This window comes from Malaclemys terrapin, chromosome 8 (assembly GCF_027887155.1).
Source record: "Malaclemys terrapin pileata isolate rMalTer1 chromosome 8, rMalTer1.hap1, whole genome shotgun sequence".
NCBI classification, from domain to species: Eukaryota; Metazoa; Chordata; order Testudines; family Emydidae; genus Malaclemys; species Malaclemys terrapin.
In genome coordinates, this window is record NC_071512.1 from 91,246,311 (window position 1) to 91,267,331 (window position 21,021).

Genomic DNA, 21,021 nt, shown 5'->3' on the forward strand with positions numbered 1-21,021 from the left:
CAAGGGAGGTGACCCCAATTGCATCTGTTTCATCAGAAGCTCTTCCATTTTTAAATAAACTTTTTCAACTTTTTCAGCAGTCTTCCTGTCCCATAGTGAGCTTCAGCTGCTATGATAGTTAGAAAGAGATTTAAATGATGCTGCTCACAAACTTGAGAACAATGGTCCATCTAGCTCAGTATCCTGTCTTCCAACAGTTGCCAATGCCAGGTGCTTCAGAGGCAAACAAACAGTACATGGCAATTAGTGCCATCTCCAGTTGTCCACTCTCAGATTCTGGCAGTCAGAGGCTAAGGACACACAGAGCATGGGGTTGCATCCCTGACCATCTTGACTAATAGCAATTGGTGGACCTATCCTCCATGAACTTATTCTTCCAAGATCTTTTTCTTGAATGGTACAGCTAATTTAGATCACTTAACACTGAATTTCATTTGCCATTTTGTTGCCCAATCACCCAGTTTTGAGAGATCCCTTTGTAACTCCTAGCAGACTGCTTTGGACTTAAACTAACCTGAGTAATTATGTATCATCTGCAAATGTTGCCACCTCACTGCGTACCCGTTTTTCCAGATCATTTATGAAGATGTTGAACAGCACTGGTCCCAGTACAGATCGCTGGGGGGACACCACTATTTACCTCTCTCCATTCTGAAAAATGACCATTTATTCCTACCCTTTTTTCTTGTCTGTCAACCAGTTACTGACCCATGAGAAACTTATCTGTATGGCCACTCCATGGAGGAACTCAGAGAATGCACTCTAAGTTCCTCCAAATGAGTAAACAACCTCTCATAAAGACACATTTATTTATAGGTCATAAATACGGTAAATCTTTACTGGAAACAACTGAAACTGCTGTATATGCTGCCATGATGATGGCTGCTGCAGCAGCTATGAAACATAACTACACTTGGAAAAAACCTCATCTCTCTAAATGAGGTATTGTCTTCCAGCCTGTATCTGATTGGTGGCCACTCTAGCAAAGGCAACCAGCACTGTTAGGTTTTAATGGGTGGTTATATTACTGCACCAAATAGGGTGATCTATCACCTTGAAGTTCAGAGGTCAGTTGTGCAAGAAATAGAAGAAATACTGCATATGGTTGAGTTTTAATTTGTAAATCAACAAGCTAACTTTTACAGTGAATGGTGAATTTCTCTTTTATTCAGAACACATGGGTGCACGTTGGGCTTATTAACAAGTTCTCTCTAGCAAAGCTGAGTCCAATGCAATGAAAATAATGATTTCAAAAGTTTTCTAATATTTTGACAGTTTCAAAAAGTTAACACTATTCCTGTAAACGTGTATGATAGCTTATTGGGTCACCCCGACTAGCTCCGGTTTTCCTACCAGGATGTTAGGTTCAGAAAAAAAAGTGATTTATTCAGGTCATTATTCCTCTACATATGCACAAAAGGCCATGGCACCTAAATAAAAGTGACATGATTTTCAGAGGTGGGGAATGCCTTCACATCCCAAGGTCGTCTATAAAATCTGTGAGAGCACAACACTTCTGAAAAATCAAACCACTTTTATTTAGTTGTTGAAATATTGAATCGTGATTCTATCTTTTTCAAGCATGCATGCATAAATTTAGGTCAGGACCTAACTTATTAGCTTGTACTATAAAATATACTCATTTTAGCATAAACAAACATTGCTTAAGACCACTAAAAAACCCTTACTAGTTGGGGCTGGATTTTCCATGGTACAAATAGCAGGCAACATGGCAGGGATTGCAGGTTAAAAAAAAAAATAAAAAATGGAAGGAGGCTGGGGATGTAAAACTCTGGCGCATGAGGATATAGTATCTGATGTCGTCAGGTTGCATCATCATCATGAACTATCCCAACAAGTAAAGAAACAAATTAAACTACTTCCAAACAGGAAAGAATCGGTGTATTCAAGCAAGCTAGAAAGAAGCATCTATCTGACCTTATTTATGTACTGAGAGATTCTAACAGAACAGAATTGAGCGATCATATATTCAAATAGAACGGTTCCTCTGGTAGTCTGACAAAACAGAGTGATTAAAACTTAGCAGGAGGCTCTCAGCTGTTCTCTCACCAAATAACTGCAGAGGTTTCATCTCTGCTACGGTCAGCCAAGGAAGGTTTTGTTTGGCATCTCTGTAAGGATACAGTTGACTTTGACAGGACAACATCCCACTGTTAAAATCTGTGATTCTCACCTCAAAGCAACATATTTAACAGCTTAGAACTACTTGAGTAGCTGCAGTTTTATTTTTTGTTATGAAAAATGTGGCAAGTCACTTTCCAGCTTCCTTCCCTAGTGACTGCACAGTTCTTTTTATTTCTATAGATCATATTTATGCTTCGAGACAAGTCTAATTATTCTTTCAGACCCTCCTGGGCCCACTTCCTGCTTTCCCACTGTACCTCCTTAGATCATTTCAGCAGAGCTCCAAATGCTAAAAGGGACAGGATGCAGGTAAATATTGTCCTGACAGTAAATATCACCCCAACATCCTGTCACCATGATATTTACCTGCATCCTGTCCTTTTAACAGTTTGGAGCTAGGGAAGTTGTAGAAGCTGCTTCACTCCAAGAGGAGGAGGTTGGGTAGCCATCTGTCTTGGATGGTTTAGACACAAAATCTTGCATCTTGTCTGGAGGGTTGACCCTTGCCTTCCCTTCTAACCCTATTGTTCTATGACAAGGAAGATAGACTAGTAAGTTTACTTTTGTTTAGTCACTATAAGGGTTTTATCCATTTGTACAAGGAGGCAGTGCTACAGGTTCAGTTCAGTTTCCTTCAGTTCTGAAAATAATACCTCCTAGCACTTCTATAATGCTTTTCATCAGTGGATCTTAAAGCACTTTACAAAGGAAATCAGTATCATTTTCATTTTACAGATAGAGAAACTGAGACACAAGGTCACCCAACAGGCTAGTTGGAGAGTCAGGAATAGAACCCAGCTCTCATAAATCTCACTCCAGCATTCAATCCACTAGGCCACACACCTCTAAGTTAACTATTAAAAAACAAACCAACCTCGTTAAGGCAACTTTTAAAATACATGCATTTTTAACTTGACAGTGTTCTTTTCCCTGAATTGCACTGACAGAATTCAATACTGTGTTTGCCCATGGGAGTGAGGCAGACAAGTTGTAGCAGGAGATTAAAAGGAAGATAGTTTGGTTGAATGCAGGCTAAAATCCTTTCACTTTGTGGACATGCACTTGCGTTCAGGGTTGCTGAAACAAATTTGTATAGTGGGGGTGCTGAGAGCCACTGAACCAAACTGTAAACTCTGTATATGATTGAAACCACTTCAAGCCAGGGGGTGCGGCAGCATCTACGCTTGTGTTAATATTATCTCGTAAATAAAGCTACATTTTCAAGGAAGCGTACCTAATTATTGAACCAGAAAGGGGCTCTAGTATATGGACCAGATCCCCAGGTCATCATCATCAGCAATCTCTCAATTCGAGATTCACATATGGGTTTAGAGATGACTCAGGATCCTGGAACCACAGATCCACCTGCAGTAGGTACAGACATTTCCTGGCGAGTCAGCTGCCTGCTGGGAGAAAGTGCTTTCTTTTTCCTTCCTCTTCTCTCTCTCTTTTCAGCTTGGAGGGCAAGGCACTTCTCCTTGAAGCGGGCCACTGCCTGATGGAGGATGCGGTGCCATTGAGGTTGGTTGGTGGCTTGCTCCTCCCATCTTGTGATGTCCATCAGTTTTCTTGAGATACACTTTCAGTGTGTCTTTGTAGCATGTCCTCTGATCATCATGGGATCTCTGACCACGGGTGAGTTGAGAATAGAGGGCTTGTTTTGGAAGGCGAGAGTCTGGCATCCGCACAGAATGTCCCCCCAGCAAATTTGGTGCGTGAGGATCATTGCTTCAGTGCTGGTGACGTTGGCTTCAGTTATATCGGCCAGATGCCCGGGGCACTGTGTCTGCTTTGTGCCAAGTTGTCACTGTTCTAAGATTGCAGAAATTGAGTAAGTGAGCCAGGGAAGATCACCAGTGTGCAGGGTTGATCCTGCAGTGGGCTACATCCAACGTAGGGTTTGCATGACACATGCCTTCCTTTTTCAGTGTATGAGGAAAGGGGGACATAGTTAGAACTCATATCTGCTATCCAGTCCTGGCCTAAGTATTCAGCCCTTCATGGTTCTTATAGGCCAATGTACGCAAGACCAGCCCTCAGGCTAGTTTAACACAACATATGGTGGTAGCTGCTAAAAATACCACCAGAATCAGAGCAGCACAAAGGAGTGCTTTATGCCAGCTGTGCACACTGCCCCTTGACTTCTGCTGCATGTATTTTGGGAGTGTCCACGAATCTGGATCTATGCCTTTATCTTACATAACTCCATGAGTGATTCCTTGTTTCAGACAGACCACATATAATCCAGTTAAATTTAATGTTAATATTTTAGGGTCAGGTCCTCCAGCTGATGGGAACTAGTGTAACTCCATTGAACTGAATAGAGCTATGCTGATTTACAGTAGCTGTGGATCAGGCTCTTAGAATCTCTCTCTCTCTTCCCCATTTCATCTCTGCCTAATGTTTCTTTCTAATTCACATATTTCCCTTCTCTGATCGGCATCGCAGCAACTAGCCTCAAGTCTAACTTCTTCCAGGCAGTGTCAGTGGATCAGGAAGCCGCATGCTCCACAGAACAATAAAGCCATCATTCTGCACGATTTACAGTCCCCACAGCTCCCACAGCCCAGGAAATGAGAGTCCCAAATTGACTCTTGAACCTAGCTTCCGCACACAGCAACAGAATACGCTGCTGTCCTGCCTCCAGGCCAGCTGCAGCATCTTTACGATTTCATAACTGTACAAGTCAGCTCACTAGAACAAAGACTAGCCACAAACCAAACTCTGACACGTTTGCATGCAAAAGGGAAGAGCTTCATGCAGCAGCAAATTAACAAACATGAATTTGTTTGCAAAGGGACTAAATCCTGCTCCATATCAGTCAAAGGCAAAACTCCCATTCAGTGGAAAAAGAATCACAGAAACAAGGAAACAGATACTTTCATTTAATTTGTAAGTGAAAATAGGCTTTGACCTTGCAGTGTATTTAGTAGTGTGTGCAGTTCTGTGTGCAGTTCTGTGGGATTTAAGTTGTGTTTTTCTTATTTCAGTTTCAGGAACACAAGGTATGAGAGCGCAAGTGGCTACATGAGCCTAATTCCTTTCATGTTGCTTCATGTGAGTTTTCTTTCAAAATTATTAAAGCAGGGTAACAGCTAAGAAAAATGTGATTGCCAAGAACCAACCAAATTTTGATGCTCTCTTACTGTATCTTCATTTGCCTGCAAACATATTTCATGGTCTTTAATATTCTTCAGATGAGATCAACCCCAAATTCATAAGCTTTAGGGCAATTAGATGACCAAAGTACAGAATTACCTGATGAGTTAGTACCACACATCTGACAGTCATGAATTATGGAGATATGAATTATTAGCGAGGGTGAAGGACCTCAGAATGGGGGCTGCATTGTGAGCTAACTGCTCCAATTTATAGATTTCAAATTCTACACAGAGCAGCTGCTACTTGTGAAGAATAGCAGTACTGGAGTTTCTGCTGCTTAAAATGAGGATAAATATTTTAATCCCAGAAGCAGAAATCAGACATTGAAGAAACCTATTAGATCTTTTTGCCCTTATCTCTGCACCTGACAGTAAAAACCCTTTGGTATATTTTTAGTGCTTTCTCTATTTTTAAATTTTCCAATATTTGTCCTCTCCCCACAAAATGATACCCTTGCCTATATAGATACAAACAGACATATGCACATTGGACTACTGTGGCTCTGATGTGGCAAAGAGAATCACAAACAGATTTGGTTTAGATGATGTTGCATGATCCTAGAAACTTTAATACAGGTTCTGGGCTTTGAATGTGAAACTCCAGGAAGCACCCTGATCACAATGAGGAGAAAGCATTAAAAAAAAAAAAAATCACTAAATGGGCCAATTATCAGAGTAAAACTTCCATAGAGAAACCAGACAGGTTATCATCAGAGTTTGGGTTTCATCCCAGAACTAAAACTCCCCACTTCAGGGAAGGATAAATGGTGTTACTAAGGGTACATCTACACTACAGGGGGGAGTCGATTTAAGATACGCAAATTCAGCTACGTGAATAGCGTAGCTGAATTTGACGTATCGCAGCCAACTTACCCCGTTGTGAGGACGGCGGCAAAATCGACTTCTGCGGCTTTCTGTCGGCGGCGCTTACTACCACCTCCGCTGGTGGAGTAAGAGCGCCGATTCGGGGATCGATTGTCGCGTCCCGACGGGACGTGATAAATCGATCCCCGAGAGGTCGATTTCTACCCGCCTATTCAGGCGGGTAGTATAGACCTAGCTTTAGACACTCACAAAACTTAGTGATGTTGCACTGGCCTAGAATAAGGAGGGTGGGGAAGACTGCAGTTTTGGTTCATTTTCACTTTGAGTTTTGGGGTGTATTCTCATCGCAAACTCAAAGCAAGATGCCAGACTTGCAAATCCATGCAACTTCAAAAACATTTAAGCTTTACCTATGGAGAGAAATCACAGAGCTTTGCACAGCTGAATAGATTGGGATAGCAAGTCAGAGATCTTGGTAAGCTTTGAAAAAGATACATGCTAATGGAATGAAAAAGAGGAAGGATTTAATGAAATATGGTTCTTCCTTTTAGAAATCTAGATTTATTTCTTCATTAAGGAATGCACATGTAACATTTTGTATCAGTATTATTACAAAGATGCATAGGTGTGATTGTGATCTGGAAAGTGACAGATCAAAACAAGACGTAGTTCTGATGGATTTTTATGTACTGCAGAAAATGAAACAAAAATTAAAATTAAAACGTGAGGATGAAAGAAGGAAGGTAAAAGCAGGGAAATACACGAGGCTTAATTCTGATCTTACTTTTGCCATTTTTACATTTTGTAGCACCAACAACTTCAGTGGAGTTTTGCCTTATTGTCTTATTGCTATTACAGTACAATCTCAATTACTCAAGTGTCATGAGAGATACTGAGGGCCCAATTTTCCCACCCTTACCCATGTTGAGAAGTAATTTTTTACATGAATTATCCATTCCATTGATTTCAATAAGATGACTCGTACGCTACTGCCCAATGTAAGATTGGCAGTATCAGGCACTAATAAGTTTTGACATCGGAGGGAAATTTCCACGCAATTAACAGATATGAGGGGAACATGACCCTGTTTTGGATAATGGGGAGTTTCAGATAACTGGAGTTTGGATTGTCCCGATTCTACTGTAATAGCAAAGACTAATTTTTTTAAATAATAAAATAAGAAAAAAGTATACATGTTGGGTTTTGGTCATTTGGAGATGTGTGAAACTCACTAAAATAAAAGAGTACATAGAGAAGTTGTTATAAGAAGATTCTTCATAGTATTTTAACACATTCAGGAAACTTTATAATATTTTAGCACATTCTGAACTAAAAATATCTATTAAAAAGCATGACACAATCTCCCAGAGCTATTCGTGGCTGCTGGGTGACTAAACTAAGAAATAGTGTCGAAACTAGACAAAGTGCAAAAAAAATTGTATTTAACTATGAATCAGTTTGACGCTCAAAGTCAGATTTGCTGACTACTAATACAGTTAACCAGGATAGGATGTTATTGTTCTCCCAACTCTGTAAAAGATTAAAACACAAGGCACTCACCACTGGAGATGGAGAAAGTGCGATGTTGCCTATTGATGCTTTCAATTCATCTACAGTTGCTGCACTCTTAAGAATGTCTTTAGCCTGCAAAGGCTTAATCTTAATGTTAAATTTCTTGTGTGACTCTTCTTCTTCTTCTGATTCGCTTGAGGAATAAAAGTGCTTTCCTTTGGTAGGTAGAGCACAGTTAAAGAATTTTTTGTTCTGCTAAGAGGTAGGCTTTTCATACAGAGTGGAGGCAAAAGAGTACCCCCCGCCCCATCTTTTCAAACTCCTAAAATCAAGTTTTCAAAAAGTGCCTTAGGCCCATGCTTTAAAGTGACATAGGTGCTTAAGAAGCCTAAAACCCTCTGATTTTCCAATAAGATTTAGGGTCCTAAGTCACTTTGGAAAATGGGATTTAGATGTTTTTGAAAATTTTACTCCAACTGTACACCAACAAGAATTGGTAACAAAGGATACACATATTTGCCAATTCTGTCACCACTATTCCATTTTGTCATATTTGTATATAATAGATACACACACACACACACACACGGATGTAAATTGCTGACTGCTCATAAAAGTAGGTAAAACTGCACTGTGGGATAGCATTCATTTACGAGTCGTTTTTTCCCACCAGTCAGCACTGTACCAGTTTATACTCTGTACATTAATACGTAACCAGGAAGTTTCAGTGGCAGCAGAGGAGGAAGTTATGCGGCTATTTTCCCACGGTCTACTTACTAAAGGCAGCTCACGGCACAGGCCAGATTCTTGTATGCAGTGTGGCTGCTTTGTATCGCACCATTGACACAGACTACCTGTAAAGTGAGCAAAGCCAGTAAGGGAGATCACCCCCCGTGTAAAGGGTGTAGTAGCACCAAATCTTACGCCACTAACTTTCCCTGCAACATGGATATGGTTGGAGGAAAGGGGATATAGCCACAATATCCCTTCACTGTGCCAATCCTCAGCTGTGTGTTGTATCCTGGGATAAGAGAGAATTCTTCAGCCTGTTCAAACAAAATGCAGAGGTCCTGGCCAGCAGGAGGAGGATGAAGGGAGAGCACATGAGAGCTTTAAGCCTCCTTCATATGCACACCTCATACCTGTGCTCTGTGCGTCACAGTGGAGGAGATGGGCCAGTGTGTATATATTGTTCTACATTTTGAGAATATCTAAAATGTTATGACTCCTCTGTACCTGGTAAATAAAATGTATAGCTATCTTAAGGGTTTTCTAGGGTGCCTATCACACCCTAGACACATGTATTTTAAATAAAATATGTATCTACGCTTTCACAGCCTCTTACACGTCAATGTAAATGAATGGTGATTTTCAAAAGGGAAATTCATTTGTGCTTAGATTTGCTTTTAGAAAAACAAGATGTCTCCTCTTGCTCCTGCTTACGTCCATTTAAATGGATGAAAGGAAGAGTGTCAACAATTAAACAGCTATTAGATCAGCATAAACAAGCTGGAGACTAAATTGCACATGTCTATATTAACTTCCATCAGAGAATCACAGCATGATTTATAAACACTCACTAGTGTCACTAGTTCGTTGAGAAGGAAAGTAGTAACACCCCCATTTTATAGGTGGAGAAACTAAAGAATAGTTAGGTGACTTGCCCAAGTGAATCTATGGCAGAGCTGAAAATAGGCTTGAGAATCTAGAGATCTGGGTTCTGACCATTAGATGATGATTCTTACTTTTCAAGACTCATAAATGTAACATTTGCTCAGTTCCTCTAGTTTTAATTCTCTCTTACAAGGTCAAAGGCGTTCTGCAGAGAGATGTAAACTGCTTCTTTCCTCCAATGAATGAACACACTGCTTCTGCAATCCTTCTAGTTTCTGCCAACCCAGAGAAAAGGGCTAGAAATCTGCTTCTATTCACTGTAAGCATTATAATCAGATCTGTTTTAGTGGCATGCACTTAACATAATTATTTCCCAGTGCACTTCCTATCCACTTACTCCTTTCTGTTAATTTCTTATGAATAAAACAAGGCAATTAGAAGTGCCTTCTGGTTAACTGTATCAGGTGATTTTCCACTGGGCTTCACTTTTAGCTGAGGAATAATAGTGTACAGAAAAATTTCAGTGACCACTCCATGAACCCATGATCATATTACAGTTTGCAAACCAAGATGTAAGGCTAACAATAAAGGATATAGCCTGGTTCTTCTGGTCTGATGCTGTATCCCTCTTCATCAAGCTCAGGTGAATTCTGGGTGGGGTATAAACAAAGCAAAGTAATTAAGTTCTTGTTAAACATTTTATTAAAGAGCAGCTTAAGCTATTTCTTCTGTCGGGAGGATATGTCAAAGGCAACACTGGGCTGATTAAGTGAGCTTTACCCAAAATTAGAAAAAAATACTACAAGCTGAAGGGAAGGCTTTGTTTATAGGAGGCTTAACATGGCTGGAGCTGCGCTTGCTAATATCTATAAACTATCCTACCATGCCAAGGTAAATGATATTGCTGTTAACTCTGGCAGTGCCAATCAAGTCCACTGCACAGAGCTGACCTGGCAAGTGTAAGGGTTTGAAGAGAAAAGAAAGGCAGGATTGTAGGAATTGCACAAGATTTTAACAGTCTCGGTTGGGTTGCTGCAGAAACTACTGCAACTATGGTCCACAGAATTAGGCAGGTAAAAAGTGCTGGGAAGAGGGATGGAAACAATGGAAGGCAGACACCAAAAATAAGAAGCCATATAGTATAGAAACACAATCGTTCTAGGGAAGGACTTCTACTCTAGAGCCCATACATCCCAGAATAGCATTCGACCTGGCAGGCCTTTGAGCCTGTAGAATAGGCTATAGAATCAGACCTGCAGGCAGTTAAGACAGAAGTTATTAGTGCTGCATTTAACAGTTTTGAACTGTTCGCTTCTTTGCAGGTAAACATCCTCAATGTTCAATTGAAATGTATTTTTTTCCCCAGTTAACTTTGACATATTCCATATTGATGGTATAATCGGTCTCAAATAGACCTTTCCTTATTACTCAGGGTAATTGGTACTTAATGGGTAATTTGAGCTACCCAGTCTCTGGATAATTTTACACAATCTAATTAACATCCGGATATAAAATATATTTCAGAATAAGGTTAGGTTTCAACTACACATTTGTAGGGTGATAAAATAGCTGAATTCATTTTTTTCTCCACAGTGATGTAGTTCAACAGTAAGTTTCACTCCATCACTTAAAGAGGCACACTCAGCATGAAAAAACAGGTTAGTTCCCTCATATCAATTTTTGTGGTTTTACAATGACATTTTCCTATTTTTATTGCAGGTTTTTCTCTCTCCCCTGTTGCTGCAGGATACATGAACAACAGGAGAAACTACCTATAGTTAAATCAACTGCACATGAAACATGTCAAATTCACGTCAAACAAAAAAAACTGGAGATAATATTGTTTTCATGAATCACTCCAAGTTCCAGTAATCTTAGGTTTAACTCGTAACAACAGGCAAAAATTTTCTGAGGGAAGTGTGTCTCATGACAGTCCCCCCCGCTTGCTCTAGTAATAGTCATTTCCACATAACAATGTGGAAAGGAAAACTGAGTCTTGGCTGAAATACGTGGTAACATTTGAACCAGGCTGGAGTTGTGAATACTCCAGGATGTGATCTTCATTCTGAAGCAGAGAGAGTGGAATGAAGATGAGGATGCTGCATATGAAGCAAAAACACTTGGATCAGTGAAAACAGTTGTCTACCAGAGTGAGATAATCCTACAGCATATGAAGGTATATGAATTCCTTATCACATAGCACTGACATCTATTAAATGGGGGGAGGAGATCATCCAGATACTTACATATCTTTCCCAGTCAATCTCTGCATAAAATCCATTTGGAGCTCCATTACTTTTCTTCTGTAATACATTTGAGAATAATTTTACAATTTTTAAATTCAAGAGCTAAGAATTACACAATGTCTATCTGGAACAAACTACTGAAATCTGTCACAGAATGGCCAGACTAGCAACCCTCTAAAGAAACTGTTCAGTACAGTTAGATGATTGTGATGTCCCTATATAACAAACAGCTATTTCATACAAATGATGAAATTTTTAAAATAATGTAAAAGGCTGATTTTTTGTAATGAATCGGGCAATTCAAAATCCACAGCCCAGCAAATAAATGATGGTTTGCATTTCTGTAGAATCTTCCACATGTCTATTTCAGTGCACTTTATAAACAACCGTTAATTGAAATCCACAACACTCCTGTGAGGAAGGGAAGCAAAATTATTAATTCATTGTGCTGTGCTGAGACACTTCAGCACATTTATAGTGCTATAGGTTCATGACCACCAAGTATTGGACAGATATCCACATCTTCACTTATTGAGTATACATAGCTTTCTTCAGATTGCAACAGTGGTAGTTGTGGGGTTACATATACACATGTGTACATGTAGAAAGCCTTGGCAAAAGTAATGTTTCATTTATATAATGAGCCTCCTTGCTTAGTCATCATCCACTGCTTTAGTCTTTTCTGGAAAAAAATCATGCCAACAGGTATTACTGGTTTCTGCAGAAACTAATGTTGCTTTCTTATAGGCAGTAAACTGTATTCATTGCAAAAATGGTGCTAAGTGATGCAGCAAAAGTGACTAATTTTCCACCTGAGGTGTGTGCTGGAAATCTAAAGAGGCTCAGATTGATCTAGGGTCAAACTCTGCTATTATTTACCACACACACACACACACACACACAAACCCCACCCAGGGCAAAAATGGTTCCCTTGTCAATATCCGTTAATTAGCAAAAACAAAAACTGATAGCTGGGCAGAGTTCTGGCCTTCGCTTGAGAACTTGTACTCTCAATGTAAATGTTAATTGCAAAGTTATAAAACATTTACCCAAAGGAGTTTATAAAAGAAACCCTAATGCACCTTTCCACCGAGTGGCACAGATGAAGACCACTATAATGTTCAGACAGGAATTGCGCTGCATTTCTGATGTCACTATGGTTAGGTTCATCTTAAAGCAAAGTCAACTGTCTCTTCACCACACAATAAAAAATGCCAAAGAAGTCTCTACAAGTAAAATGTACTGTACGTGCAGCAAACCAATCTCTTTTCAAATCAACAAGCTGTTTACCAGTCGGAGAGATGTCAAACTAAGCACACTTATGTATGCTAAACATGTCAGGCCACACTTAAGGCACTAAATATGTTTAAACAATCCTCTAATTTAGATACTTAATATAGGCCCAGTTTTCAAACTCAGGCAGCTAAATTAGACAGCACCTAGAATGGAACTGGGATAACAGTAGCACGAGGGCACTCAAATACCCCAATTTAAAGGCCCAATCCAACCTCCACTCAAATCAGTGGAGAGACTCCTATTGATTTTAGTTGGATCAGGCCACAAAGCACCTAGGGGCTTGTCTATATGAACATTTAGTTCGCAGCAAGCTGGTGTGTGACACTACCCTGATGTAGCCTCCTGCAAACCAGCTGTCTGTGTGGACCCTGCTGATGCACATTAACAGTTCTCTAATGCCTTTTGAGCTAACTCTCTTTGAAACAGGACTCATCAAAGCACATTAATGAACTATTAACGTGTCCAGAGGGTCTGTGCAGATAGTTAGTCTACGGCGGGCCAGTGTGGGGTAGAGTCACACCCCAACTTGGTGCAAACTGCTCATGTAGACAAGCCCTAAGTCTTTCTGTTTTAATATCATACTCATCACTGTAGTATCAAAGCACCTAAATGCAGAACTGAGCACCTTATTTTAGAGGCTGAGAAAAAACTGAGCTTTGAATGTGCTCTGCATAGTTGTTAACCTTTACCTTTCTAGTAGTAAATTTGTATTTATAGCTAACATATCAGAAGTCTGAAAGGTAACTAATTTGTTCAACAATGTTTAAAACATTTTTTTACTCACTGTTTTTATTACCCTTTGGAAGCTTTAAACTGAAATCTGTTTCCTTACCGAAATTTTTTTTCCTCCTTCACGTGCACACTCTGGTTTGTTATTGAAGGGTGGCTCATGAGGATGAGGGCTGGGAAGCTGGAATGGATTTTGTTTTTGTAGAAAAAGTGTTAAAGGATTGGGAGGGGTTTAAACACACAAAGAATGACATGGAGTTAGCAAACATACTATACAGTTTAAAAAAGAAGGTTGGCCAAATTTGGTTCCTTTAAATGTAAAGGAAACATTGGGACTCATTCCAGGGCTCTATTCACCAGACAAAAGGCTTGGTGGATATTGGGTTACAGAAGCTTTATGGTATTTTGTATCTCAAGGACGCATCAGATCCTATTCCTGGTTCAGCAAGCACTTAATGGGCCTGATCCCACAGGATTAGGCCCTGAATCTGTAAAATGGGCAGGAAGAATCAGGTAGCGTATCAGAAGCTCTCACACTTTTCGTAACGTGTACTCCTTCTTAATAAACATCCCTTCTTGACTGTCTCATGGACACCTCCACTCTACTTGATCCACAGACCACCTTCCCTCCCATTCACAATCACCATTTCACTCCTGTGGCAACTACAGCAGTTGCTTGCATGGAAAGGTAATATTAGGAAGGGATTTACTACATTTTGTCAGTCTATTAATGCATATTAGCAGCTGGAAATGGGGAAGGAGATGTCAGCACCATCTGGCCACGGACCACAACTCGAGAACTTCTGCTCTATAAAAAAAGATCAGCACATGTCAACAACTGATACAGTCAGAATGGTTGGGATTCTGTAGTTTGGGATTTCAAGACCGTACCGTGAAGACAGAATACTGAAGGAGGTTACACCAAGGGTTAGATTCACAACAGGACTTATGAGAATAACTGCCACTTTAGGTGTCTAAGGCGCAGCATCCGGTCTCACTGGGATTCACGACACCCCCACTCAGCTTCTGTCAAACCCTGCAGCCTCCTAAATTTGCTTGGTGCTTAAGTTTTCGCAGTAAAAATTTCCCTAGGCGCTAGGGTTGCCACATGTCTGATTTTCTCTCAGTCAAAAAGAGACCTTGTTGGTTCTGGTAAGCACTGCTGACCAGGCCTTTAAAAGTCTGGTTGGTGGCGCGTGGAGGCAGGCTCCCTACTTGGATCCGCGCAACTCCCGGGAAGCAGCAATAGGTCCCGTCTGCTCAGGGGGTGACCAGGGGAGCTATGCATGCTGCCCCTAACCCAAGCACCAGCTCTGCAGCTCTCATTGGCCAGGAACCGCACAGACCCTGTGGCCACCTCTCCCACTAGCAGCTGAAGGGACATGCTGGTTGCTTCCCAGGAGCCGCCTGAGATAAATGCCACCCAGAGCACGCACCATTCCCTCCTCCCAGACCCCAACCCCCCTGCCCCAGCCCTGGGTCCCCGGCCACACCCAAACTCCCTCCCAGAGCCTGCACCCCCTCCCACACTCCAAATATTCCTCATCCCCGGCCCCACCCCAGAGCCTGCACCCCAGCCACAGCCCTCACCCCCCACACACACTCCAAACCCCTCTGCCCCAGTCCGGAGCTCCCTCCTACACCCCAAACCCCTCATCCCCAGCCCCACCCTGGAGCCCGCAGCCCCACCTCCGCCCCAGCCCAGTGAAAATGAGCAAGTGAGCGAGGGTGGGGGAGAGCAAGTGACGGAGGGCTGAGGGGAAGGGGCAGAGCCTCAAGGTAGGGGGCGGGGTTTTCTGCAATTAGAAAGTTGGCAGCCCTACTAGGTGCCTATGTTTCTGCCTCTGCACATGTACTCTCTGCACACAGCAACAGAGGGTCCTGTGGCACCTTTAAGACTAACAGAAGTATTGGGAGCATAAGCTTTCGTGGGTAAGAACCTCACTTCTGTCAGACAGAAGTGAGGTTCTTACCCACGAAAGCTTATGCTCCCAATACTTCTGTTAGTCTTAAAGGTGCCACAGGACCCTCTGTTGCTTTTTACAGATTCAGATTAACACAGCTACCCCTCTGATACTCTCTGCACACATACTCTCAATGTGATGCACAAACCAGGGGAAGATAGGTATTCCTTTGCCTAACTCACTTGCAGGACCCAATCCAGGTTTTTTGCCACCTCAAGCGAGGGAAAAAAAAGGGGGGGGGGTCCGGAGTGCCACCGCCAAAGGGAAAAAAAAAGGGGGGGGCAGAGTCCAAGGGCAGAAAGAAAAGTAAAGGAAAAGGAGCAGAAGAGGAGAAACAGAGGTTGAAGACTAGGGAAGACAGATTTGTACATTCCACAGTTTCATGTAATCTGGAAAGCTACATTTTTTTCCTTTCTTTCTGATGAATAGAGCCTTGATTAAAGTGTTACCCAAAGTTTAGTATTCTGAACTTCATTTCTTAACAATTAATGACAAGGGGCTCTATGAGTGCAGGGTTATCACGAAGCTAAGGATCTTGGGTCAGATGCCAAAAGACTTGTGCCTCTTAAAGCAGTAATTAGGCCATCCAATTTTTGTGTGATTTTACGGGAGACACATTTGATTTTCAATGACTGGTTTAGTTTCCACTCCAGAGCTCTGAGTATGATGCAGAGCAACTACAAACAGTTTCCCAGTTGCACCAGTTTTCCTTCTGAACATGTTCCTGATTTTTATTTTAGGCATGAGCTTTTTAAATCCGAGTACAAAATCTCTTTTAAAAAAAACAACTTACAGTAAAATTGATGTCTGAACCCAACATACTTCTTTGCAAACTTGAAATTTAGGAATCAAAACCCCTCTAAAGTCCAGTTTTAGTAGGGACATTCATTCCTAAAACCATAAGTTAAAGCAGCCATAATTTTAAAGTAACAACTCTCCTATTTTCAATTTAATATAGAAAATAAAAACTGCACAGAAAATAGTCACGTGTCACATTTCTCTTAATAACTAATCCATTGTGCAGAAAATGCTGTACCACATTTTCCCATAAAAAGTAAACATTCATAATAAAAAAGCAGCTTTCAAATGCTTGATTTTCTTTAACATTACCTTTGAACTATTTTTATACAGGATTTATAAAGTGGCTGTATGTCCAACAGAGATGATTTTGGCACTGTAGCTATCCTGGCTGCTTATTTTTGACAAACAATCTTCCCAGACTGAATTCCTCTGATTTAAACAAACAGCTGTCTTGTAAAGAGAATTTTTAATGTATTTACTACATTAAATGGAAAGAGAGAGAAAGTGTAAGTCTTCCTCACGCTGATTTGCAGAGAACAATGCTTTTTAGACAGACACAGCCTGAATGCTATTAAAAATAATTTTATAAGAAGAGTTCAGTACTTACAATTCCATCCCTGTCTGGTGATCCTCTGCCACAAAGAGAAAATACATATTAGTCAAAAACCAGACTAATGCAGCCTTTGCTGTTTAACCTTTGGAAACAATTTTCTCAGCTAATTCACATGAGCTGTGGTTTTTATGGTCAACTACTGTCACCCACCTTCCAATTGATAAGAACCACAGGACTGCTGTGGTAACAACATTTTCATAGGTCTTAATATCTCTTTCATGGGATTTGTACACCGTACCCTTCTTATGGAGGAATGTGGACTTCTGTTTTCAGTGTTTGTTCTTTACATTCACATTCTGATATTCCTTTCTCCCAAACCTTCCTAGAGACATGTTGTACGTTCTTTTAGAAGACACAGTAGAAATAGATATACAGTGACAATTTAGGGCCAAATCTGGCAAATACTTTCTACTGAACATTGTCCTTTCTTCTGAGAGTAGTAATTGCACTGAAGTCAGCAGGACTAGTTATAGTATTAAGGACTGTGCTTAGTAGTGTTTGCAGAACTGGGCCTTAAGCTATAGCAAACATGGAACAGCTACAGATATGGCAGTCATGTTTATTTAGCATTATATAAATATGATCAAGTGTTGAGTGAAAAGATAAGTAATTATTAAATCCAGCCCCCACTCTTCCCTCTCCCATACCCCCCACATCCTTCAGTCTCATCTAGTGCTATAGATAATCCAAAGACTGATGGTCAAGACCTTTGACATTGTAGAAAATCTACAGGCAGCTACTGCCAACTCAAGTATAATTAAACGCACCAATGTCCTTCATTGAACCACTCGATAATTATTGTGTATTTGCCTTTTCTTATTCTCTGATTTAATATTTAAATCTTACTCATTACACGAGGTTCCCAAAATATTCTTCTAAAGCAGCAGATGTAATATAAGATTCCATATTCCACATGTGTTCCTTAAGCTTAGTGATTTTGGTTTTGGGTAGGGAATATTTAAACTCCCTAGAACTGCATGTTTGAATCCCTGCAGAGATGGCTCAATTCTTCCTCCTTCAGAGGTATTAGTGGACTGCATATTGTGTGCTTGTGCCCAGGTTACCAAACAATCCAAATCTGTCTGTATCGGTGACCTGTCCTCTTCATTATTTACCATTCTAACTTCTGTGTCAACTGCAAACTTTATCAGTCATGATTTTTGGTTTTCTTCCAAGTCATTGATAAAAAAGTTAAATAGTGTAGGGCCAAGAACCAATCCCTGCAGGACTTCACTAGAAGCACACACATTTGATGATGAGTCCCTGCTTACAATTAAAACAAATTTGACCTTCAAATTAGCTCAGGATGATGAACACTGTGCACATCAATATCAGACAAGTAGCTTATTTTATCAACTAATTAAGTAACTTTAGAGTTTTTTCCTGGTCTCAGAATTCCTTCTAATTCCATTTCCCTTCACTCACTCAAGCAAATGTTCCCATCTCCTGTAGGCTGTTCATATGCTCTCTTGATCTGTGCTGGGTTTCCGAAGATCGCTGACCTGATGGCCTCAAAGGCACCACATTGGATTCCTGGCTCTGCGACCATCTGAATCCAGATGCATTCTCTGCTTTAGTTTAAAACTTTTGAATGTGGAGACTTTGCAAATTCCTCTGGATTACATCTGTGCTATTTCAGAATTCCTGTTCTCCAGGAATTAACTTGTCCCTTTAATATTGATTCTGGACCTCTACGTAAGCTCACTGTGCATCAGTACCTTTGTTGGATGCTGAGACAGATATGACAATTTCCTGCAGTATCCTTGAAAACCCTTATTGTATAAAACAAATTTAATTGTGGGTCAGGATTGTATGTAACCTCTCCGGAGGGGGGAGGGGGGAGAGACAAGACCAATGAAAGAACTGGGAGTTCAAAAGACTACACTGAAAATGTGCCAGGCAAGTATAGACTTTTGGGACAATAAATGTTAAGTGGATTTCCTGGGGAATCCCTGGGAGAGGTTAATGAAAATTACCTAACTATGGGTTATGCAAAAACCCAGCCTGTTGAAGCTATGCTCTGAGGAGAGACTCTTAGTCTTCTGATAACCCCATAAGCCTAATCTGTATAAAAAGAAATGGCTGCTCTTCCCAGCCTTTGTTCTGGTTCTGGATCTAAGATAGATATGAACTTGTAATTATGGGGGGAAATCCAATGGTGGTTTTTGAAGGACTGAAAACTACAAGAGGTTGGGGTGACCTCTGCTAAGCTTTTAAAGCAGGCATGTAGGTTCTTTTATTGTTTTAATGTATTTTCTCTGTAATGTTTTTACCTTACAAATAAATGTGCTTGCTTAGAAGGAACTGTGTGGTAACCTACAACTGCAGGCAATAGACCGGTCTAGCCTTCAGAGAAAGCAAAGCACAGGGACCATTCTGTTTAGTGCAGTCAAGGGAGCTGTATAGCCTTAAAACCCCTGGTGAGGAGGAAGTGAGGCCTGGGTCTGCCCCCAAGAGAGGTGATGGCTGGGAGCTGGAAATCTGTAAGTAGGTGCCATTCAGGGACCATGGAGGGGAAAAACACAAATGCAATTATCCTGAAACTGTGACAGCTGCATTGTGTCGGATTGCTGACATGCCCATAGGTCTTCTTGGGATGTGGCTATGGTAAGAGAATCAGTGCTGTTGCTGCAGCTTCTTCCAATGGACAATTCCTGTAGGTTCTTCCAAATTACATCTCTTCGTGCCTAATGTAGCCAATTATTTTAGTTTATTATTTATTTATTGTGTGATGTTATGATTAATGTGTTATATTACATATTTATTGTATGTTAATTAGAGTTAATTTGAAGGATTATAAAAGTATAAGATTGATCAGTATTTAGAGGAACCAAGTATTAGACATGAGTAAGACAAGCTGAAATGCAAAAACCTGTAGGTTGAGGCCTGCAAGATTTTAGCTTAGCTATTTAAGTGACCAGGAAATAACCCGATGCTCTAGGATTATGGGAAAAGAGATGCGAACTGGTAAGACTGCAAACAATTACCCAAAAGATTAATATTAGATCATAAAAATACTGTGAAGGCGCATCTGTCTCTGACATGTGTCTTATCCACAGAATACAGGTTGTGTGTCAATGCTAATGAGAATAAAGGGAACTTACACTGTCTATAGAAAACTGGGTCCCTTAAGTTTCCAGGGGACACAAACCAATAAGAGACAAGAGGGTTGGCACTTTTATGGACATGTGCAGAATGTAGGTATAGACAGAATCACATTATAAAAAGGGGATGCCCAGAACCAGAAAATTGAACTCCCTCTGAGAGACTCCAGGAGGAACCATCCCTCTACTGATGATCAAGCCATGAGAGACTCATCAGATCCTAACACTGTTGTTAAGGATGTGTGTATAACTATATTTGTAACTTGTGCATAGGTCTGTATAGAATTTCTATATGCTTGGATGATCATAACTTTATAAAACTTGTAAAACAGTCTAGACCTTGTACTTGTGAATGTATGTGTGGTCACTACTAGAGAGACTAACTCTGAAGCAAGTAGCAGAGGGGACTTTCACTCTGTTAAGCTTGAAACTGTAGCCGCCAGAGCCGAACCCACTACCGCATTACAAAATTCACTTTAAATAAAATAATAGGCTACACTAACAGCAGCATTCAATGTCAATACAGCCAATAGATTCCTGTCTCCCTTCTGTCCTCAGCTTAAAATATTGCAATCAGTTCAGTTTCCTCTCCTCTCCACACCTCTACTTTATTGAATTTGTCCCTTTTTATGGCTTCAATCCCTTTTGGAAACTTTGGAGTTGATTGACATCTCCACTTTCCTCCTTATTTGAGCATATGCAGCCAAGGTCAAGCCACCTGCTCTTTGTCCCCGGTGCACTGTTACCTGTGCTCTTGCAGACTGAGCTAATTATCCCTTCGCAATCCAGAGTTACATTTAAATGTATGGAGATATCCTATCTCCTAGAACTGGAAGGGACCTTGAAAGGTCATCAAGTCCAGCCCCCTGCCTTCACTAGCAGGACCAAGTATTGATTTTGCCCCAGATCCCTAAGTGGCCCCCTCAAGGATTGAACTCACAACCCTGGGTTTAGCAGGCCAATGCTCAAACCACTGAGCTATCCCTCCCCCCTTTTATGAAACATTTATGA

The 21,021-nt window shown here is 40.7% G+C and overlaps 1 protein-coding gene across 1 annotated transcript in view; it reads right to left on the minus strand.

The window, feature by feature from the left end:
• SGIP1 (SH3GL interacting endocytic adaptor 1) overlaps positions 1–21,021 on the minus strand; it is a 166,518-nt gene that overhangs the window by 76,040 nt on the left and 69,457 nt on the right. The window contains exons 3-7 of the mRNA XM_054037211.1: positions 16,901–16,925; positions 13,632–13,709; positions 11,504–11,560; positions 9,853–9,907; positions 7,692–7,867 (exon numbers count right to left, since the gene is read on the minus strand). Coding sequence (XP_053893186.1) covers positions 7,692–7,867; positions 9,853–9,907; positions 11,504–11,560; positions 13,632–13,709; positions 16,901–16,925 — 391 coding nt within the window. The remainder of the gene's footprint in view (positions 1–7,691; positions 7,868–9,852; positions 9,908–11,503; positions 11,561–13,631; positions 13,710–16,900; positions 16,926–21,021) is intronic.